At 38.7% G+C, this 24,783-nt stretch overlaps 1 protein-coding gene across 1 annotated transcript; it reads left to right on the plus strand.

Moving 5' to 3' along the window:
- The first annotated feature begins 1,643 nt into the window (after positions 1-1,643).
- On the plus strand, positions 1,644-16,149 carry lurap1 (leucine rich adaptor protein 1). Its single transcript, XM_044043769.1, has 2 exons — positions 1,644-2,392; positions 12,738-16,149. Exons 1-2 carry the CDS (start codon positions 2,180-2,182, stop codon positions 13,593-13,595), a joined length of 1,071 nt encoding a protein of 356 aa, XP_043899704.1. The 5' UTR covers positions 1,644-2,179; the 3' UTR covers positions 13,596-16,149.
- Positions 16,150-24,783: the final 8,634 nt, after the last annotated feature.

The following is a 24,783-nucleotide window of genomic DNA, read 5'->3' on the forward strand; positions in this document are numbered from 1 at the left end:
CTCTAACCAACCATAACACATGTGTTGTACCTGTACTCTCAGTGGCTAAAAACTGTTGTTTGATGATTCAGTAAGAGTTCTTTATCGTTGAACAGAAGACAGACTTAATTTGGTATCCAGGCCTCAGACAGCCTTAATCCACTTAAAATTCTTCTAATCTGTGGTGTAATTTATTGCAGATGTTTATCTTCTTTTGTACTGCAGACGCATCCCTCTTGTTCCCCCGGGACACACTCGTTCGTTCAATTAGAGCTCATAATTTAAAACCCCTCTATCACAGCTGACTATGACTGGATTCAGCCAGTTTCTCTCTGGCACGCTGAGTGAGTGAAAAGCATCTCTTCATCTCTCTGGAAACATCTTCTGACTGCAAATCACACTACTGAATGTCTCACTGTTGTGTCTGTGTGGGACGGACGTTCAAAATACACTTTCAGCAGATTGTCAAGGGGCACAATTAATGAAAATAGCGGCTTCCATCATTAATGAGAATGAACAAAAGCCTGGGGGAGAAAGAAAATCTTTCTTCGAGTCTTCAGTGAATACATCAGTTGTTAAATTTAGTTTCAGCTGCAGCAGAAATCTTGGAAATTGGAAACAGCTTAAAGTGAGAGCCGGTAAAAGATTTACTGTTGCCTCAGTGTGTCTGCTTGGGTTTTGACTGTAATTGTGCATTTATAGCTGCAGGATTAGACAACAAGGTGTAATTCATTAACACATAAACAGCCAGGGTTTGTCTCTTTTGATATGCCACACAGTATGCTCTGTTGTACATTATATAACACTGACATACAGTACATGGAGGAAGACTGCAAAGGGGAATGCATGTATGTACATGTGTATCATTTATCTTTATTTAAAACAGACAGTGCTGTGCTACAGAACAAATGCTAAAAATGGTTAATAGGAGATAATGTTTTTACACATGCTCATTTGTTTGACTGTTACTGTTGAAAATTAAGTTGTTGTTAAATAAACTCAGGCCTGGTTCAATACTGTCGTTTGTGAGCAGTGCAGCTCCAAAGGTTAAGTACAGATTTTGATGAAATGTTCTGGGGATGTCGGTTATGGTCCAAGGAAGGAATTATGAGATTTTTGAAGGTGGTGCAGATGTGAGAAGCAGAGTTGTGTGAAGCTGATAGGCTCATTTGAGCAATGGTTTGAATATAACAGACATTTAATCATATTTAAAAGTGATTATACACTGATATAAACATACTTATGGTTAGTAGTGTATTCAATTTCTGCCAATTATTCATTTATTTACCTTTAATTAACCAAATTATTTTCCAACAAAGTTACACAATTAAAACACATAATAATATATATATATATATATATATATACACATATATATATATACATATATATGTATATATATATATATATATATATATACATATACATATACATATATATATATATATATACATACATACATATACATATATATATATATATATATATATATATACATATATATACCTACAGAGGAGTATTAGGGCCACATTTTAAAAGAAAATGGAAAGAAAAAAAACAAAACACCACGAATTCATGCGGTTTTATTTTTTTCTTACAATTTTTTTGTAATACAAATACTCTTTCATACTACAATAAAATAATAAAAACTATGACAAATAAATAAATCATCCAAGATTTAAAAAAACAACAACTTTATTTTGGCAGGTCATCACCAAGAACCAACGTCTTCCTTTACGTGTATTTTATTTTGTAAGTACTAACCGGACACAGTATGATGTCATTCTGGCTCACATGACGGTCTGGCTCTGGTCGCTGTCATCATGCAGGTGGAATCTGCGCAACAACGTCGCTCACTGTAGGGATCTGCAACAACAGCAGCAGCAGCGATGATATCAGGGACTAATCATCAAACTAACACGGGAAATACTCACTTTGAATAGTTTTTGTTTTGGGGAAACAGCGAATTTATCATTGTAGAGCAACACAGCCAACATGTATCTGTGCGAATAAGATCACGCCGGTGTTTGTTGATGCTGTCAGACCGTGTTTGTGTCTGCATCTCAGCTGGAGTCGCATATGATGCCAAGCATTCACATAGTAAGTGAGCGCGCACGAAGGACGTAATAATAACAGCTCTGTCCTGCGGATCTTTTCTGCTGCTGAGGCGAAAAAACACACACAAAAAAACCCGGACAGGATGGATGAAGGCGCTGCCTGCGAGACCATCCCCGATCTGAAAGACATCGAGATGAAAATCGGCCGGAAGACCCCCGAGGGTTTGCTCAGGTGTCTGCGGGAAGAGGCTTCCTCTCTCCGGGGAGATGCCAAGCTTGCGAGCGCGCACGACACCAGCAAGGTGACAGGGAAGAGGAGTTTGGATGAAAAGATCAGAAAACTGAGGATGGAGATGGTAAGTGTTTGTGTGTTTGCGTGGGGGCTGTCTTCTTTATGGAGACATGATGTAAATGACTACATTTTAACGTGAAGACAGGTTTTGAGATTGGGATTAGGCCAGCAGGGATTATGGTTAAGGTTAGAGTCTCCAGGAAATTAATGTAAGTCAATGCAATGTCTGTAAAGCAGAAGCTCGTTTATAAGGCTCTGGTTAAAGTTAGAATGAAGTTAGAGTTATGCAATGACTAGTCATGGCTGAGGTTAGGGATAAGAATTGAGGCTGTCCAAATGAATGGGAGTCAATACGGTGTCCTAACAAATGTGTGTGTGTGTGTGTGGGATTCTTGTTTTCAGTGAAATCCCATTCACCTTATTAATACTTAACACTGTAGTGTGTAACGTTTAAATATAAACACACAGTTCACACAGTACTGACAAAGCCTATCAGCTCCACACAACTCTGTATTTCTCATTATTGCAGTGTTTATATCTTGTGTCACCCAGTGACATTACTTTGCAACTCAGAGGAAGTGAGTTCAAGCAGCACTGTGTTAGTAAAGCAACGATGGCAGTATGACTGAAAACATAAAGAAGTGGCCAATGAAAAGTTCCAGAAGTGAACTCCACTGCTCAAAAAACATGGTTGTCAGTAATACATGGCATAAATGCCCCTGTGCTGCAGGTCACAACCAAACACTCCCACAGTCAGAGCTGTTAATATTGCTTGACAGAGCCGGTTTTCAGATGAAGGACGCAGCATAGAAATAATGTTACAATTAAAAATTACAAAACAGTGGCTCAGAAGGATTTTTCATTCAGATGATGATGGAGAATTAATTTCTAGGTTGTGGTTTTTAAGGAAACATCATCAAGCCCCTTTTTCTTGAAACTTTCAACTAGACTTTACATTAAATGCCTGTTTTAAATGTCAAGAAAAGCATTGTGTCAAAGGCAGAGATACTAAAATGCCTCTGGTGGACAAACTATGCAATGGTGACATCCCATAAGACACATCTTATGTCATATGATGGGATACGCATTTCTTAATTGTCTTTTCTTAGTTTGGCTTTTGAGAAAATCCTCAATAAATAGAAAGTTACAAACCAGAGAATTATGATGCTGTCAGGAGAGTTAGTTCAGTCATGATGAAGAATTGGTTAAACGTTATGAACCAAATAATACACGACTAATATTTGCAGCTGAAAAAAATCTTAAGGTCACCACTTGAGTCATTTGAGCAGCTCATCACAGCTACAGAGAGATGTGGTTGCTAGGAAATGACAATACATGACAACTACAGGCCTTTATCAAAGAGTGAAGTCACCCTCTTTCTATTGTTAGGTTGTTTTCATTATTCGTAATAATAACACTCACATATAAGTATGTAGATTTCATAATTTTCCTCATCACTTAAATTTCTCTACATACCTTGATGTATTCCATCTCTCTGCAAAGACTGGTTTTATTTGTCACATATTAAATCATTTATTGCATGTAAAAATTCACAAACTGCAATCAAATGTTTCTTTTTGTTCTACCAGAGAAGGGACAATTAATCAAAACTTGTGTTTCAATTACGATTACGAAAACAAAATAATTGAAAGAAAAACAGTGGCTTTTAATGTTGTGTTTGACTTGTCGCGGGCATCGAGTGGAAACCCTGGGTTAAACACTACATGAATATAAATGTACAATGCTTGATAGTTGTTCAAAAGGTTTGTTGAAAATATCATGTTTAAAGCCACTTTTTTGCAATTTCTCAATTTTCCATTTTCGAATCATGATTATTATCTTTTCCAAAAATCGAGCAACCCTACAACATAAGATAATTCCTCTTTAAGCATTGATAGTTTTGGGGGTTCTTTTGGTGTCCATGTCTTCTTGTTGACTTGGACCACTCCTCCTACAAACATGAAGGTCTGCAGTGGTGACCATGCACCACTCCAGTCAACAGTTGGTCATTTCCTTCTGTGATCATGAACATCATACATGCCTGTGGTGGCTGCAGACAAGCTCCCACATTGTGGTTGTGACAGAGCACATGCGTTGCCACGAATGGCGTCCCAAACAAAGTGAACTGTCCTCTGGGACAGTCGCTCCAAAACATACTGGTTACATCCAAACGCTCAAAACACATTATCCCCGTGGTCAAATGTTTGGAGTAAAAATTTCACTCTAGGTTCCTGGCAACTGAAATGCACTTTGGAAGACACAGCCTGCAGAGACTTAAATAGGAAACAGTTCACTCCCCACTGTAACTGAGCCCCTTAATGTATTAACATTTCAGCAGTAGTAGCAATAGGAATGTAGAGCTATACACACTGTTTTGTACTCACAACACTTACTCTGCATATTTCATCAATTTATACACACTATTATACCATGAGGGAACAGAATTGTTTTATATTAAGGGCCCGAGCACGGCTGGCAGGGTTTAGGTCCATCACTATGTTTGAATCATCCTAAGATTTATGAAAACACCAGGCAAAAACATCAAGTATATTTTTTCTGGATCTTGACTGGTTCAGTGACATAATCTCTTTCATTTTTCCTCAGCACTGGAGCAGACAAAGGGTCACTTCATCAGCCCATTTATTTAATAAGGAAAGATAAAATCAATAGGCTTTGATAAACGAGCTCCAGTCACTGATGTCAGCCTGTTTTTAAGTGCATATTTGACCAACATGGCCAATATGGATTTACAAAGTATTCAGAGGATTTCTATAAATCTGTTGAGGGCCAGCCAGACTGATTTTTTTTTCTACTGCAAAGAAGGGAGGACTGAATTAGAAGTGATAGTGATGGAGCACTGCTTCCCAACTGTATGTATGTGTGTGTGTGTGTGTTTTTGAGAGAGAGTCTACAAGAATGGTGAAGTGTAAATCAGAGTGTACAAGAAGAATTCACAGCATTGCACTCTAATCAGAACTCTGCTTAGTAAGATTTACAGTAACACATGGGTGTCTGCGGAGTAAATGGAATAGCTCACACACACACACACACACATAAATGTTGGTTTTGTGTGGACATTCACAGACATAATGCATTCCCTAGTCCCTTACCCTGACCTTAACCATCACAACTAAATGCCCAAACCCGAATCTTAAAAACCGGGTCTTAACCCTCAAAAAGTCTGTTTAAGATGTGTGGACCAGCCAAAATCTCACGTAGCCTGCGAAAGACACGTACACACGTAAAACCACATAATTGCTGGGTGTGTGCGGACTTTCTCACTTTTTTTTTGTACTGAGAGGCTCAAGACTCCGCCCCCCTCCTTTTCTTGTATTTCTGTGTGTGAAATGTACTTAACCTTCTGTTTCTAATACACGTGTTCATCTAGTGCACACAGCACACTAGTGATGAATGCCAGGTGGTTTTATGCCATCAGCACAATGAAATTGAAATGTTGCTCTTCTTGTTGTTACCCGTCACGAAAAACAGGATATTGCTGCTGCATTGTCATTCGTTGTATTTCACTGTATGTAAACGTCAAACTAAAACATATTGACGTCTGCCTGAATTGTGGGAGTCAAGCAGAATGGCCTTCCCATTTATAGGATTTTAAAAGTATTTAAACCGATTGCTTATTTCTTTTAAAGGACTTATCCTCTCGTTGTACTGAAAGAGAAAAAAAACATTCTTTATAGAATTAGTTTCTTTTTAGAGCTCAAGGGAATGTTTTCAATACAAAAATATAAAGCAGAAAAACACATAATTCAGATCTGAGAAGATGGAACTAATGAATGTTTAACTTAAAAAAATAATTATCAAAAGATTTAGCAGGTATTTCTCACAGTTGACTAACTGATGGACAATCAATATTATTTATGTGTCCTTATGGTAGGGATATTTTACAGCAGATAAATCTCACTTTTGTGTTTTACATTTTGTCTGAAAGGAGACACTCTCTGCTGAACTAAACACATTTACTGGATACAGAGGCACTCCTTTGAAAACCACAGAAGACTGGAAGTCTGCCACACACATGCACGCACACATGCACACACGCAGACACACAGCTTTACATTTTATTGGTGATCAGCACCTGCATTTTAAGCTCCTCAGGGTGTGTCAATTATCCCGTTCAATTCTCCTAGTGCTTTTCTGTGTTTCTTCCTGTCTCTCTTTGTCTCTGTCTTTCACCCTTGTGGTGCATTTCAGTGCAAAGTCAGCTTTGTGTGCACAGCTGAACGGTAGTGAATTGACTTCATCTGTCTAAAAGTTTGTTGAGTGCAATTCAATTTCCTCTCTGTCTTGTTTTGATGCATATACAGTGTCTTAATTAACCTGAATGGACTTCTCAGATTTCACAGCTGCTATAGCAGCAGGATTTATTGATTGTGAGAGAGGTTTCTGACATGACACTGGCTGTGTCATCAGTTTTGTTTGAATTGTGAGTTTTTAATGAATATAGAATAGATAGACAAAGGGAGGGAAAGTGCCAGAGTCAGCTGATAAGATATGGTCATCAGTCAGCTTCACAAAAAGTATGCAAATTGTAAAGCCTTTTGAAACACAATCTCCGGAAAATTTAAGAAGCCATATGAATGTTGTGGTACAACACAGTTGGCGCAAGTATTTGCAATGAAGCCCTTCCATTCAACACAGGCATGAAAATGCAAAATAGAAAAAAAATTGAGGGCTTAACCTAACACAAAAACGTCAAATTCAGAGACAGGAAAAAACTAAATATGACAGAATTTGATACCAACAAGGATAAGTGGCTATTTTACACAGCATTCACAGATGGATGGACAGATGGAGCTGCAGGGACGACCTGCTGCTGCCTAATGAAGACGGGCGGAACTGTAAGGGCGCAGAGCTGCAGAGCGATTGGGAAGGTGAAACTGCAGACTGTCAGTTACACTAGAGCTCATGAGAGGAAGAAGAAGACTATGCTTATTTTTGCTGTAATATGAAAAAAATATGGTTGTGTGTCTGTGTTCCCACTGCTGGCAGTGATTCAGCAGTCTGGTAGAAGACTGTGCGACATTGAGAAGCTATTTTTGCCACATGGGAGAATCTGCGTCAGGGATCGGGCTTGAGTGGTGCATACGTCATCATTATGCACTACTGTATATCATAGATACTCAGTTCTTCAGAACATTAATGGAGCCGCTTCATGCTGTGGCACATCAACCGCAATGTCTACGATAAAAGAATAATTCTGCTGTATTTCAGCTTGTGTTTCATTTTAATATTCAACAATTTTACTGTCAAAAATAAGTAATAATAAAATAATAACAAATAACACCTATAACATGTAAAACTTAATTTGGTAATTAAAATATTGATATTTGCCCTGGTGTATCAATTAACATATTGCACTAGTCATCGTTGAGGAGAGACACTGACAGAATAATCTGCAAATGTAATAATATGGCCATAATGGCTTTGACATTCATTTTTGTATATAAAACTAACAAATGAGGGCAAAGAGAAGAGGTGTGACAGACAGACATTGTGACTGTGGCAGGGGTCCAAGAAACACTACGACTGTTAAACAGTTAGAAAATGTTATCCTCACTGAAAACAGTGAAAGAACATCTAGGCGTTTTGGGAGCCTGCTGTCACATTCAAAGATAGAAACTGAACTGACTAGAAACAGGTCTGGCAGAGACCAGAACACACCTTCATCTGAATTCCCACATGTAGATGTGATCACTCAAGTGTTACCGTCAGTCATTGTCTTCTGTTGGTGTTGTTATTGAGTGCTTAAGCTCAGTGGACTCAGTTAACCGACTGCTAATTCCAAACAGCAAAAGTAAATATTTGAATTCCCAGTTACTTGAATACCTTGATAATAGATTTAGTGCAACCTTGTAATAATTGTACCTCAGAATGATTGATCATTTGCATTGCCCCTTTTCTAGAACTGATTTGTCCCAGGAGATTGTGAAAATGAATCAAAAGTTATAGACTCCTAAATTAAGTCTTGCCAGTTTGTCTCAAGAAAGATCCTGAACCAAATATACTCTCACTCGGTTAGTTGATTTATTTTAAATCAATGAAGCCAATTGTTTAAATGATCGCTGTGATTAATGTTGTTCATGGTGCACACACAAGCTATTTTACAGCGGATATAAAAGGCAGGGAAATTAGCTTTCCAGAATCCTATGGCTCAGCCAGGAGGTGCCTGGCCTTGTGCCTGCGGAGGAATTGGAATCTGTTTGGTTGCGCACTGGTGGCCAAAAAATGATTGATGGTGTTTTGGTCCCCAAGGCTGCAATGTCCTGGACCTCCATCTCTGCTGTCCCCAGTCTGACCTTTTACATTTGACAGAGTCCTCTATCTAAAAGAGTATGTTTGAGGTAGAAAGTAAGAGTAAGTAATGCAGGGTTCACAGCCTGTTGAGCTAAGAGCAGGTAACGAGATGCATTCAAAGTCCCTGGTAAATTTCATCATTTGCAGGATCTACAGCAAACTCAAATGTCCCGGGGGCCACTGAGTGGATAGTTTGGTCAGTAGGGAGCTGGTCAGGTGAAAAAAGTTCAACTTTTTCAGAAAATACAAATATTTTTGATGTTTAACATAATTTCAAAATAAATCTAAAACTAAAAAGTGTTTGTTTTGATATGTAGTGATAAATAGTTCACAATATAAATGTATTTATGAAGAAAAACATTCAGAAATAACTGTAAATTACAACTTGATATTAAGTGGTGGCCACATAAAATTGATTGGGGGGGCTGCATGTGGCCCACAGTTCGCGAGGTTCAGACCTCTGCAATCATGGATAAAACATGTTTGCATTGTTGGACTATCAAATTGTATTTCCTTTTTAATGTAGATATTGAATGCAGGGCATAGTTTCGAAGTATTATTTATTTAAAGAATATCTGTGTTATAACAGACATTTTTACTAAAATCAAAAGGACGACAAGAAACTTGGCTTAAGGCTGTACATTTTCACAATTTAAGTTAATCACAAAATATTTTTTTATCGGTAACTACAGAGATAAGATCAGTAAAGATGAACTTGTAATGCTTTTTTCACCCCAAAAGCATAAAATTCTCACAATTGATCAACACACTGTCTTAGTCACATGTCACACTGACAGGCACCAGTCCAGTTACAATCCTGTTGGTTACATGTGTCTTTGACAGAGTGAAATACATCTTCCCTGCTAAAGAAGATTACCCTAAACGTAAAGTTGTGAAAGCAGCACTGGATTCACAGGTCTGAGTCGTCAGCAGCAGCAGCAGCAGCAGCAGAATGAGTACACACTGGTGGAGCGATCAGGAACATTAGCATTGTGCCACCTCAGCACTGACAGGCTTAGAGCGATGTTTACTGCCACCCTCATTAGACACTCAGTCTCTGCAGCAAACCCTCAAACCTCAAACCTGATCTCCACCCTAAACATCTCTGTGGCAGGATACAAGTCACACACACATATGCATGTGCGAGAGGGAGCTGTGGTTTGTGTTGATCTTTTTTACCCATATTAATTTTGCTGTCTTTCATGTGGAGTAGGTGAGTAGTAGTCGAGGTGGATGTTTGTCCATTTACTGCCCTGTGAATAAGATCCATGTTTCTGCCTCCTCTCCCCTCTCAGGTTTCATTCTGCCAGTACCATATGTTCCAACTTCATATTTCTGCAAACCACAGAGACATGTGAGCTCACATTACTGAACCAAAAATCACATTACATATTTATTTGCATGCTGACATAACAATCTGACTTTAATGGTTTGTGTAAGGTTTAACCTAAAGCTGGAGACACACTACACAACTTTCAAAGGAGTTACCAATTTTGAATAGACTCGGAGTACACACAACCTGACTGGTTTCTGCAAATTCTTTTATGACAACTGAAAGACTGGGAATCACACATTTAACAACTGCACCTAATGAAGGATCACAGACAACACTATTTGTCAGACCAACCGAAGCCAACTGAATGCAACTCTTGTGAGGTCATCTATAAGAGCAACAGTTTTGATATTGCTATTCCTGGTACTTTCTGTCATTCCACCTACTCTTTTTCATTGGCTGTTGGCAACATGTTTGTAGTTGGGTTGGTAATCAGTTCACACTAACCGACTGTGTCCAGAGTCAGCACAAAAAATTCACACACAGATATCTGTGCCAACGAGCCATGCCGACTGTGCCCAACTAGTGCTGACTGGAGCAGACTCTTTCGAACTGTAAATCGTGGGTAAAATCGGGCAAAAAATCCCCAGCTTAAGAGTTAAGATTTTAAGATTTTTTCCTAAGGAGGTGAAACTATATCAAATATTTTACATGAAAAAGCAAAATGTCACAGAAAATGTAATCCTGTTAGGCTTCTTTTTATTTTGCTCTCAGTCATTTATCATCCTGTGACTCCATGAATATCCTATCCTAAGGGATTTCAGGATCCAAACTGATGACTACTGATCTAAGTCTCTTTCCTACAGTGCGGTTTCCTTAACCACACTGGGTCTGACGCTGAGGAAAGGGAAGCCTCTCAATTGGAAAGGACTAAATGTGCTAAAGTGGTTTTTCCTGACTGGTGCAAGGTCCAAATAAAGGTCTGTCACCACCTACGTGCAGACATGATACATGAAGGGTGTGTTCATTTTCATGCAGTGTTGCTTGAAGATTATCAGGCTCATAAAAGCTTTTTTTAAGCACTGATTTAAAAAAAAAAAAAAAATGGCAGTGATGTAAATCTTATGCAGGACAAAGGGGTGAGCAGCTTTGAACAATCAATATGTCCATCAAGCTTTTACGAGCATGACCCTGAAAGATCATAAGGACTATATGTAGGGAATAAAAGGGATACACAAAGATTCTGAAGGGTCACTAAAGGTCTAACAGCTTGTGGTCCTTGCACTTTGAAAAATGCTGCATGTTTAAATAGGTTTCACTGTAAAATACATGATAAAATTGCATATAGAGCTCCTAAATTAAGATAGCATATTTTTAATAATACCCCCACTATAACCAAAAAACAGCATACACCCGTCTGAAAGTCATAGATACAGTATGTGAGGCAGAATTCACATTTAGTAGAGAGAGGGATGGACATACAAAGTAAGACAGAAAACTCATAATGTGAATGAACAGCTTTGCGAGAGAGCGGTTATCTGCAGAAAGAGGTAGAAACCATCAGGCTGTGCTTTGAATATCGGTGTCATATATCACCTCAAGGCCCTGCACTTCACCGCAGACCTCTGCTAATGTATTCTGGGGAGGAATGTTCCATGACTGTGGCCATGTTTTTCTCTTCTTCTTGTCCTCCTCCTCCTCCTTCTTCTAGGTTTTTCAACCTCACACATCACAGTAAAAGACAGCAGTTGGCTGTTATATATGATTTATCACTGCTTTAATTGTGCCAGGTCATTTTTCTCGTCCCATTTGTGTTTTTAAAGAAGATTCTCTCTGCATTTCTTTTCCAATGTATCATACCTTCAACTGTATCAAATGTATGTCACACAGGAGCCTCTCTATGTGTTATGTTTGGACACATTTCCTTGTTAAAACATTCTTACAGTTTGCTAATCTAAACTGTCACCCCCCCCTTTGTTTAGTAGCTTTTCCTGTGGAGTGCCTTAAGTCATGGAAAGTGTTTTTGGTTTTACCTTGTGTGCATGAGATATGACCATGTGCACACACAACATAAAAAAATAGCGGCAGGGAGTGAGCATGTTTCTCAAAACTATGGAGCACGGGAAGGGTCATGGCACTTTTGTGTTTCCTTGCAATAGTTTTCCCTCCCTGGCGCTACCCAGATCAACCCAGCTTTCCCGTACCTCAGATGGCCCCGTCTGTCCGTGCATGGCACTTCCAGGGAGAGCCAGGGAGCACCGGCGAGCACTGGGGAGGAAACACAAAAGTTATTCCAGAGTACTCTGGGTAGTTATGGCAGGGAACAAGTGCCATGCAAGGCATGAGGAGAGCCAGGGAGATCTGGGAAGCACTGGGGAGGGAAAACTATTATGAGGGAATGCAAAAGTGATTGCAAGGGATAAAATATTTCCCGCCATGGTCCTACCATGCTCCCCACAAAGAAAATGGGTGTCCTTTGTAGCCTCCTACCACACTGATACAAGGTTCTTCATTAGTACAGAGTGTAATTTCAGAAAACAGGGACTCAGTGGGAATACATGTGTATACAAGCCAAGGCGTTGTCTGCCGGCTTCTGTTATAATTCTTATTATGGTGATCTGTTTGGGTTTATAATTATATCACCAGCACTATTATATTATAAATGGTGTTTGCACTTGATACGGCAGCCAATGTTCCCTGCTTCAAAGTAAATATCCCTTGCCTCCTATACTGCAAAATGCAAAACATAAATAAACATAAGCAGAATTTTGAAAAAGACTCAATATTCAACTTTATTTTTATTCCATTTTTTGTTTCTCCTCAGGCCCACTTGCGCTCTGTGGATGTAAAGATCTTGCAGCAGTTGCTGGCGGTGCATGAAGGTATAGAGGCGGTGAAGTGGCTGCTGGAGGAGCGCAGCACCCTGACCAGCCGCTGCAGCAGCCTCACCAGCAGCCAGTACAGCCTGGGCGAGGGCCCCGACACTTCCTGGAGAGGCTCCTGGAGCAGCCTGCAGGACCCCAATGACAAGCTGGACAATATCTCCATCGGCAGCTACCTGGACACCCTGGCAGACGACATGGATGAGTACTGCCCTTCCAGCTCAGAGTCGGTCATCTGCACCACAACACCACTGGTTTCAGAGGCTGTTGTTGGGGGCTGGACAGGAGGAGGCCCTGTGGCCCCTGTCACAGCAGCTGGAATAGGTGTGAGGTCTGATCCTGGGGCTGGGATTCGAGCTGGGGCAAATGAGAACAGAGCTATTGCTGGAAATGGGACAGAGGTGAAAGGCAGACCAGGGGCTGGTATGATCCCTGGGATTGCTGGGAATGTAAGTGGAAAACCAGTTGTTCCTATCAACAAATCTGAGGGCCCCAAGCTCGATGCTACTGTTTGGACGAAGGCTGCAGAGACAGGCAAGGAAAGCCCTGTTTCTAAGGACAATACTCAGGCACAATCAATCAAAGTAAATGGCGTCCTGGAAAAGCCAGGAGCACAAACAGGTAGCCCAACCCACATCAGCCTCTCTGAGAAACTGGGAACCAACCAAAGCCCCAAACTCAAACCCTATAAAAATGGAAAGATTGAATTGGATACTTGCAAAATGAATGGCAAACTACATCTGGAGTATGATGCTCATTGGCGATGGGTGCAGTCCCAAGAAGATGTGACGTTTTTGTAACAAGGATAATAAGTGAGGGAAGTAAATTCAGTTGATCACTTAGAGGAAGAGTGAACTGCTGTTGTAAGAGGCAGATACTGAAGCTTCCTGTGGTGAAAGACACTGGGTTTGAAAGACAAAGACTAATGTTTTTTTTAATATTATCTCTCCTGTGACTGCACTAACCTTCTATCAAACATTGATGTCAGTATTGAGATGAATGCACATTACAGGATTTTACCATCGTCAGCCAAACATGGCTGCCTCACACAAACTTAGAGGAAAAGTTTAAAAATCCTGTGTCATAGTTTTTCTCAGGGTCTTTCTTGGCATTCCCTGATTTTAATTTATTTTTTATTTTATTTTATTTCATTTCATTTCCCTTTGAAATGAAGCACAGCGAAATAATCTTCAGAGAAATGAAAGAAGAGTTAACATTGCAATGTGGTATGCTGTATAAACCATTAACAATTACTTTCTCTTATTTGCTGAGAAAAATAAGTTCCACACAAATAAGATTTCCACAAAAAAGATTGCTAATTATTTTATAAAGTTGTGGTTGCTTTATAATGTTGTTCTCTGACCCATACAAAGGAAACAAAAGGAAACATTACAGCTTTTTTTCTTGGGATCCTTTGAGGCGTCCTGAAATAATAGCACTGTGAGATCTCTTGGACTACAGTAATAGAATAAAACCTTTCATGACAGTTTATATAAACCCTTATTCAACACGTCCAGGGGTACGAGACAGTATTACTTAATAATGTATTAACAAAAACTTAGTTGACAAAGTGTGTGTGTTTCTTCCCCCTTAACTGTAGACAAAGAATGATGACGGGGGACATGAATAAACGTTTCCCTTACTAAGAAACAACGTACCCACTGTTTTTACAGCTACTCTTGTGCATCAGGTAATAGTTGTGGCTCAATATTATATTCTGTTACAGTTATGATGGTCTGTGTTCGTTCTTGAAGCAGATATTGTGCCTGATTGGTGAAATAATTTACATATGTTGCCTGTACTTTATCTCCTAAGATGAGCGCACTGTTGTTATGATAACACATATATATATATATATATATTTTTTAAATTATATCTGGCTGCTAAATGTTTGGGCAGACGGCTGGACCAGCAGTTGTGCTCGTGAGTGTCGAGTGGTCAATGTGTCATGTTGTCTGGGTGGATTATTGCATGCCCTGTGCTGAAAGCTTTATTGGCTGAATTGTGAGAAAATGTGTAGAAGAACCAACACGAGTAGAAAAGAACAGCCTTTCATTTGACGTATGTTGATAGCAGCCGCTTCCCAGAGCATGAATATGAGTATTACTCAGGAATTTGGAAAGACAGAAAGAAAGAGAGAATATTTATGTGTGAGAGACAGACAGACAGATGTTGACTGCCTGAGCACAGCTGGCCTGTCAGGTATAAAAAAGATAAATAAAAATAGACGAGTCCCAAAGGTTTTCAAGCATTTCCATCTCATCCATCACAGTGTTACTACACCTGCTACCAGACTGCAGTTATTCATGTTAACGCTGCAAGTTTAGTGCGACATGTTTAATAAACAGAGGACGTATGACACAATCAGTATTTAAATGTAAAAGGCTATGTTTTGTTTTGTATTTTAATCTTACATGCTTGTTTAAAAAGCTGACGCCTAAAGTGAATTTCTTTTGCATGGTGTCATTGTGCATGTCTGTTCCAAACTTTAAATTTTACTGCTGGGAATGGTTTAAATCTTTTTCAGTACTGGTGCCAATACAATACAGAAGGCAATGAGTTTTAATACTGATGCAAAAATAATATTCCTAGTCCCTTTGAAGGCTTAAAAGCATGATCTTGCATTTTTAGACATTGAGTCCAACATTTTAGACAGTGTTAAACAAAGGAAGATGTTTAACCATTTCTTGCCACCAGCTACTGATTTTTCTGTGTAAAATTCCTGGCAAATTGTTCCCAACTGTACTGTAGTTAACATTGGATTCACGAGTGGGTTGAAAATTCCATCTCCAGCTGACTTTTTATTGTTTCCCTTTGACGTCTGTGGAATCTTGCAAATGGGTTCTGAAATTGATTGCCGTAAAAGTCGTTAGATATGACTTATTTTTTCACATAACCATTACAGCTTATTGAGTTTTTATTATGATTTCTTTTTTCCAAACATTATGTTTTTATGTTTAACATTAAAAAGGAGCAGGACTAAGCAGGGTGTTTGGTAAATGGACATGGAGACACTGAGGGTGAATTTTCCAAATATAGAGAAAAGAGCAGGACAGAGCTGCAATATTCAGGACTGATACATACCTTTTTATATGTTTAATGAGAAATACACTGCATGATGAATGTAGAATGTCACAAAGACAGCTGTAATGTAACCTGTAACCCCACTGACTTGGGTTTAATCTGGTTTGAAACTGCTCCTGGTTGTAAAGTTAGGTAGACGTGCCAATGATTAAGTTACCATGAAGGAAGGGACTAAACACACGCTTTACTTCAGCACTACAAAGACTTGTGCACATTGCTTTATCATCACATGGAAGGAATTAATCAATAAAAGTGTGGCACTACTGTTAACTGCCTGCTTTCATTACTATATTATGCAAATACTTTACAATTTGTAAACTTGGACATCAGCTTCAATCAGTGACAGAGTATGTGTCACTGAAGACAGTTACAGATTATTATGTTTAACTTTATACATCTCCATTTGTTTTAGCCACTAAAGTGTTTCCTCTTCCTCCTACTTCTCTTTTCATCCTGACTGACTTTTCCATCACCACACTGGCTTGATGGAAATGTTCCTTCCGTGCCAACACACACATCATGCGCACACAATGCCCTCACTGGAGAGAGCCACCATAAAACCGGCACCACAGAAACCGGGCCAGTCTTGGAGACAGGCGAGGAAAACTATGCTCAAAACTAGTCCTTGAACTCTTGGACAATGCGGAACACTCTTTTTCTTCACCGAACACAAACAGAACATCTACCATTATCTAAATGGCTATTTCAGCCATGATATATCATCCTGCCACAGTATAGACATGAAGTCATCTGAAGCCTTCTTCCCTTTTTAACATATGTGTTGGCTGTCAGGCACCATCGCATGCCACAGAGACTGCTCGGCTAGTTTGTGGTTTTCTTTCCAAAATAGCTGAGCCATATAGGAAAATACTACATTTTAGTGCAGGGAACAAATCTGTGAAACACATCACATTAAGCTATAGTGTGTCTCTCTGAAAATATAATGTACAACATGATACTTTAATGTTTTCTCACTGGAAAAATCCTGTCTAAAACTGAAATATCAATATTTTAACGTTTGGAGTAAAGATTTAAGTGCTGAACAGAATGAATGTCTTGTGACCTAAAAGGGAGGGGGTGATAATTGCTCATAAGCATGAGTGGACGTGTAACTACCTGGCAATGTTGTGGAAAGTAAATTTCAATCTAAAAATTGAAGGCATACAGCCAGACGGGCTGGTTCTCATTAAATGTCTGTTCCTTTTGTGGTGTCAGGATTTATCAAATGCCCACCGTGCGTGATGTGTGTGCTGAGGCTTTAGGTGCCAGGCACCCTGCAGCTATTCTGGGCACAAGACAAACGGCATGATTGCGTAGACAAGTGGACATCCTCGCAGTTGTCATGGCAATCAGACCCACCAGGTTTCAGCTCAAGTGGCTACATGAAACAGTTTTTACTGCAGTATCTCAGTGCAACGAATAAAGGCAAGGAACATAAAAGTAAAGGCCTTGCTGGTGATTGATAGTAACCACTGAAGTTGACAAATGAAACAGATTTCATTTTTCCAATATATCTTTTCCAATAAGGCAGAGGCTGCAAGTTTTTTTTAGTTGATATTTTTGAATTGAAAAAAAAAGTACCTATATACTTGCCGTTATACTTAAATAGGACCCCACCTTTAAGGCAGAGTGGGGACAGAACTCCTGGTTCCTGTAAAAAGCAGTAATCTGGAACACATGGAGGTATTAAAAGCGTCCAGATTAAAATGTCCCAAAATTCCTGGTACTGAATGTACTTGGCATCATACACTAGACAAGAGATGTTTAAAATACATCTTTCTTGTCAAGTAAAATTGAGATTTCTCTTACACTTTTATGCTCTCCCTTAAAAACGTCAGTATTAATATAGTAGAAGGCTAAAACTTTGATCCATTAAGAGCCAAAAAAATAATAATTTAAAAAAAACAAGAGAAAGCAAATCATCACCAAAATCAGATCATTTCTTCCTTGAGTCCTAACATGAGGGAAATGTAATCCCAAAATGTGCTTTACTCCTTGAGTGATGCTGCTCACAGACAAACACGGCCAAAATCCTAACGTCCTATGTGTTCATGCAGCAGAAATCCAAAGCTAATGAAACATCACTCACTCATTCACAGTCAAATGACAGTGAATGCTAGCGGACACACTGCTTAAACAGTGCCGTGGCATGGCGAGGCAAGTAGAGCCGGTGAAAATGCACCATTAGTTAATGTTTTCCTGAGGAGTTAATATTTTTAGGCCTTCCTCAATAAAACATGATGTCAAATTTGTGAATCAACCCTTAGTGCTCACGCAGCAAAGATCCGTGCCACAGGTGCACCCTTGGTAAATTGCAGTGGGAATAATACACAACTCCTTATATGGACATCCTGGGAGTGTGTTTTCAGGCTTTATGTAAGTGCATTTTTTTGTCTTTATTATGTTTTTTGACTCAAAGTTATGATTTATTTGTGTGATCTTCAGGATATGAGAAATCCAGAATTTCACTTCCACTGTGCATGGACTCATGACTGATATTTTCCATTTTCTCACATATGACACCTCTCTAATACCCTCATGCTTACCTGAAACCTTAACCATCACAACTTGATGCCCAACTCTAACCTAAACCTAATTCTAGCCCTGAATCTAAAACCAGGTCTTATAGTCCTGAAAAAGCCCTTTAAAGATGTTAGGACCAGCCAAAATGTCCTCACTCAATATGGTTTATACATACACAAACTTGTTTTTCAATCTCAGTGAGGAAACCTCATAGACATAATAGATTACCTTGCCCCTCACCCTTACCTTAACCATCACAACTAAATGCCTTTGTCCCCACAAGGATAAAAAATGATAGAAGTGCCCTCAAGAGCATTTGGGCCATTTTTTGAGAAACCTGGTGAGTGGAGCCGAGTAACACAGCTATAACATAACTCCACTCGTGTGTCCTGCTGTTTTCCTCCTTTCTCTGATACACACATCCACACACACAAGCACAAATTAACCTAGGATTCACTGATACTGTGGCTCGTCAAAGAGCGACATGCATCTTCAGTCGTTGTCTAATTTACAACCTACGCCACACAAAGAGAGAAGGGAACCGAGATAAAGCCCATGCAGTGTACACCAGGTTCTGAGCCCAGCCTGAAGTTGAACACAATGCTTAGAAGATTGGAAAACAAAATGCACTGAAAGTGACTGCAGTACACTGGATCAGCCCATTCAATATCTTGCTTGAACAGTTTTTACTTACACGATATACTGCAGTTCTATGTTATGCAATGTGCACAGAGAAACACGTTATTTATTTTTTTTTGTCAAGTGGAAATGTTTAACAAATACTTGATTTTAGTCATTGATGTGAAGAGTTATATTATGCAGTTTGTAAATTATACAAGCGTATCCAATGATTAAAGGTATTTTAAATGTTCTTTATTTGTGTGTTCAGTGGTTTGAGCTTCTGATATTTTAGTTTGCTGAAACTCTAGCAGTGAATTAAAGATTTCTTCACCAAAAACCTCCGCCATTCTCCTGCCGGTCATCAGCTGTTCTTTATCTAGACGTGGGACACACTCTGAGTGCTTTAGCTTAACCATGATGTGGATTCTTAATCAATACTTGATGCAGCACTTCCACAAAAGGTTTATCAATGAAGATGCTTTAGCTGTCAGAACACATGGCAGCCATTTCCTGAGACAATTTCAAGGATACAGGAGTTTTTTGATAAAAGCTTCATAAATATTTTGCATTGAGTTATATCATAAAACTTTTAACATCAAACCATGTAAAGAGCAAAGATTGCATACAACAAACTGGCGCAATCTTCCATTTCTACCGAGGACGCCAATGCAGAAGTAAAAATATATTTCATTGCCACCAGAGGGCGACTCTGCTGTTCGCACACAATTACTGACAATTATGGTGTATTTCCAACGACTCGCCTCCGCACGGCACGACATGGCACAATTAGGTTGCATCTCCACTACAAAAAAAAAACTTGGTAAATTGCAGTGGGAATAAAACACAACTCCTTATATGGATATCCTGGGAGTGTGTATTCAGGCTTTACAAAGTGCATTTTTTTTGTCTTTATTATGTTTTGTTGAGTCAAAGTTATGATTTATTTTATATCCCATATTAAAAAAACAACGAAACGGGAGTAGCGATAAGTTTTTTCTTTATTTTTGTTCATAAAAACGAGCCAAGCCAAACTTTGAACTGTGACGTATTTCCAAATATTACAAATTCAACAGGATTTAAAACATTTTGAGTACTTTTTTGCTCAGGTGTGTTTATATACAGTAGTTGGTGAAAACGAAAAAAAAAAATAATAATTTCTTTAGACTGCCTATAGGTTGTACTGAATATGAGACACTTTAAGAACATTCTTATAGCCTCTGTATATACGTTTTAACATAGTAATGAGGGAAAAAAGCAGCCTAAATGCTCTTAAGTACGACACATATGAGTGGACACCAGTGTGATTGACAGCTGGTATCAGCCTATAGGAGCCCAGTTGCAGGTGCTGCCTCTGAACTTTGGTTTGGAAAAATGTCAACTTGGTGTAGAGTTGAGATCCTTTACAGCTTTTAGCCCCTATATTAAGATGTGTATCTAATGATAGAAAATAAACATTTAATGGAGTGTGGTTAGAGAGTTTATATATGAGTCATATACAAAATGGTGCTCATGTGCTCACATGTCTTTATCCTGTTTATTTATCTTTTCTTTTTCTTATTGTAGTAATATTTTCAACATTAGCCCCTACGCGATTAAAGAAAAAATCTGTATTTCTTTTATGTGTAGTTTTAAAAAGGTGGAAAAAAAGCAGATAATACTTGCAATAAACCTATTTGTGAGCCACATTCTGAACTTAAACTTGTAACGACAGGGTCACACCCGTCGACAAACTCACACCTGTAGGGTCATGAGTCAAGGCGGATTAGCTTTGCCACCATTAACCTGGGAAATGAATGCCATGTCAGCTCATCATCCAGTGTGTGCATTCACTGTGAACAAATGTTCAAATTAAATCTGGTTTATTCTGCTTTAAAGAGGGTGTGATAGGATTAACAGCGTGTATTGTCATCTAACAACAGCCTCTGGCCTCCTTAGTCTGGAGGAGGATGACGTTGATGATGTTGTCAGATCAGCTCTGCACAGATGAACATGTGCTGACTGTGAGGAGAGTATGGACATGCAGCTGCTGAGACTGTGCTCTGTGATAGACACCGTGTTCACTAGTGTCAAAAACACTTAGAAGGTTTGAGTTTTCTTAATTCCTATTTTGTATTAACGTGTTATTTGTTTACATCTACAACAACCGGTGAAGCCCAGGGAAGAAAAAATACTTATTCATGCTTTTGTTTTTGTCTGCTCTAAAATTAATCAGCACCAACTGCAATCAATCTATTTTTTACCTAAACCTCTCAACAAATGATCGTATTGCACAAATCAGTGTGATATAACTCCAGGTTTAGTGTATTGTGGTTCTCAATAATCACATAAAACAAATAAATATCAGCATTTATCTCACACATATTAATTTGTATTATTTATGCACTCATAATAATATTAATTAATTTTAAGAATAAGCCGTATACAGTACATTTTAGGAAATAATTTCTTTAAATTTAAGAATGTTTTTTCTGCTGTTCATTAAAATACTTTAAAGGGGATCATAATATGTAAATCAACAGGACCATTAGCATTAAAAAAGGGCAAATATAATTGCATTTCAAAACAGTGGAGGGTGTTGGTTGCCACTAGGGCTGAACAATTAATCGAAATTTCAGATCTGCAAAAATATCACACAGTGATCATTGGTCATTTGGATATATCAATAGAAAAAAAATGTGATATGTCGTTCAGCCATAGTTGCCATTCACAGAAAGTTTGCAAAAAAAAGAACTGCACTTATATCCGAGTGTTACATTGTGTTCATACACATGCACTTACATAACCGTTTTGTTTTTAACTTACTGATTCATTTTCCCATTTCAACTGGTAAAGATTAAGTGATTAAGACTAAGTGTAAGTGAAACAATTTTTCTTCTTTTTCCTCTGGTTGAGACAAGGGGGAGCAAGGTCTAGTAACTCTGCTGGAGTGTTGAAGTGGTACAAACATGATTATTGTATGGTTGGTGATATGTAAACAGAGATTATGCGGTTGTATCATTGTTATCAGTCAAGCCAGTATTTCAATTTACCACATTTCCTTAATCTGATGATATATCATGATCTTTTTATGACTAAAAGTGGACATATTATACCCTATTTCCCCCATTAAAATAGTTCCCTTGTGTCCTAATGAACATGTCAGTGACATGCTTTGGTCAAAATACCATAAGGATGAAGAATCATAGTAGTTCAATAACCCTGCTAAACCCGCCCCTTTCAGAACACTCGGTTTTCGTGCATGGTCCCTTTATATGCAAATGAGACACAGGCAAACACACACCCACTTCTTCCAGGGGGTTTCTGATTTGTCCTCTTTACAGCGCTCACTTGCTCAGCTCCATTTCTCTCCCCGTCCCTCCACTAGTTCTCTGACAATATCAACATGGCAGCGTGCGTGGAAAACAGCGAGAGTGCCGTCACAGAAAGAGACGTCCTACATAAGGATCGAGCCGAACAGTGCCTAACAGTAAATCAGTTAAAAACACTTAGGGAAAGCACCACTGATCGGCACCGCTGACCGCCAGTGGCGCGCGGCGGGCTGAATAAAGCGCCAGTTTAGGCAGCTCGCCGCTCGGCGCTGGAGATCAGCGGTGCTGTCCCTATGTGTTTTTAACTGATTTTCACAGAGAGTGACATGATTTATTATGTTCCCCTTCACTCATTCATATGAATGTGATTGTTAGACTTTTGAACAGCAGTGTAGAACGTAAATAATATACAAGTTGCTGTCTTGAACCTGCAGAGAGACCACACTGTGTGTGACTGTTCTGTTTGGATGAAGTAGTGTGTGTGACAGCAGTCTCAGCCACAGAATCTCACTGTCCAGGAGACAGTGGTTTCATCTACTAAAGCATTACTGTGCTAATGAGGCAAGCTGAGCGTTTGTGGCTGATGTTGACGTCTGTGTCAGCAGAGATTTAACTTTATAACCGACAACCGCAAGAAGCTATGAGATTCTCAGCAGCACTTCTTTTTTTATATAATCCTGCAGTCAATCTGTTGATTATGTAAATACCACTGCTTCAACCTGTGCTCTGTTCAAAGCCCTGACAGGGTATTTTTATTTTCACTGGAGCATTTTTTTCCCCCGCAGTGGGTGGCAGTGGACTGCAAACTAACAATGTGTGGAGCTGTAAAAGCACAGAGAAACAGTGGGAAGGGGGTTTCATGCTAACAAGACACAGTGGAGGACCTACAAGATGACGGAGAAGGAAATATGAAATAGAATAGCTGGACTTTTCCCTCTGATATCGCGAATCATATCATAATTGCAATGCCTGTTAAGATAATCGCAATTAGATATTGATTCAAAATCGTTCCGCCCAATCAACACAACACCTGCATTTATCCACACTTATGGTGACACAGTCACATACACACGTCAAAACAACACATCTCAGTAGAAATGTAAATATACATATGTCCCATAGTTTTAGTAAACATTTTAGTACATATTGTACTAAAAATATGTAGATTTTGGTAACACTAAATGTAATTGAATTTGTATCTTGTATCACAGCTTTAACAATGACTATGGCAAAAATACAATAAAACACAACCTACCAAAGATCTACATTAGATCAAACACACACAAAAGCCAATTGCCACTTATATATAGGACTTAAATCCCATTGCAGAAAACACATGTGCTTTCTGCTGCCTTCACATCAGGCCTTCCAGTCATCTTAAAGATGATGGTTATAATGAGCCACAGAGCTCAACCACACAGTCACACTTATCTCAAGTATCCTTCAATGTCATGACAGCAGCTATCCAAAATAGTTTGACTCTTCCAAAAACCAGAGAGAAAAACACCACAGGCTCTCTTCCAACTCAGCCGCAGTGTGGTGCGAGAGGAAACTATAGATAAAGACAGATTCATACTCATCATTTGACCTCTTGTCAACACAGAGGGAACACATTTCAGTTGACTATTTAAATATATTCCTCACAACAATGGCAGAAGATTAGCAGCAGAGTGTGGTTTGAAATACAAAAACAAACAAAAAAAACATGAATAGTTAGAGGAAAAGTAAGTTGTTGAGGAGTGAGTCACTCTCTAATTTTCATTTTGTGGTTGAGTGGATGAAGAAACCTGGCCTAAAAAGGTATGAGCTCACAAAGCTGAACTTTACTACTTTACTGAAGAAAAGTGGAGTGACTTCTGTGAGCATCAATCCAAGAATTCCACATTTAGGCTTTGACTCAGTCTGTTATAAAAACATAGGCTTCAGCAGACGTGAGGACATTGTGACATAACTTAAGAATGTTTACTGGTGAACAAGATATTGTAGTAGTATAGTATTAGTATAATGCAGTCCTATATAAAGTACCTAAAAGGTATCTTACCAGAAAATGACTGGTAGAAGCTGACAAAAGATTTTATTTAGTAGTCATGTACAAAGCTAACACCTTTTAAACTCCGGTTTCTTCTCCTTTTGTTCCATTTTTGTATTATTTTTGTTGTATTATCTGACAAAGTATGCATTATTTCATTGTTTTTGAGTAGAAGGAGACATGGCAATGTAAGTATTACTTTTTTTTTTAACTGTACGTGCTTAAATTTCTAAGTTCTTCACTAATCCAGTTCAACTTTAGATGCATTTAATTTATCTTTACTGTACACTCAGTTAATACTACTAGTTTATTAAAAACACACTGATATAAGTTGTGCAATAGATTCTACCAATTTTCATTTTATTTAAACTTTCTAGTTATTTGGAGCATGTAGTAAATACAGAGCTCATAACTGACCATTCT

Source organism: Solea senegalensis, linkage group LG14 (genome assembly GCF_019176455.1).
Source record: "Solea senegalensis isolate Sse05_10M linkage group LG14, IFAPA_SoseM_1, whole genome shotgun sequence".
Classification (NCBI taxonomy): Eukaryota; Metazoa; Chordata; class Actinopteri; order Pleuronectiformes; family Soleidae; genus Solea; species Solea senegalensis.

Coding starts and splice junctions, on each gene's coding strand:
- lurap1 (XM_044043769.1), top strand. CDS start 2,180: ATGGATGAAGGCGCTGCCTGCGAGACCATCCCCGATCTGAAAGACATC. Junction 2,393..12,737: donor GAAAACTGAGGATGGAGATG/GTAAGTGTTTGT, acceptor GTTTCTCCTCAG/GCCCACTTGCGCTCTGTGGA.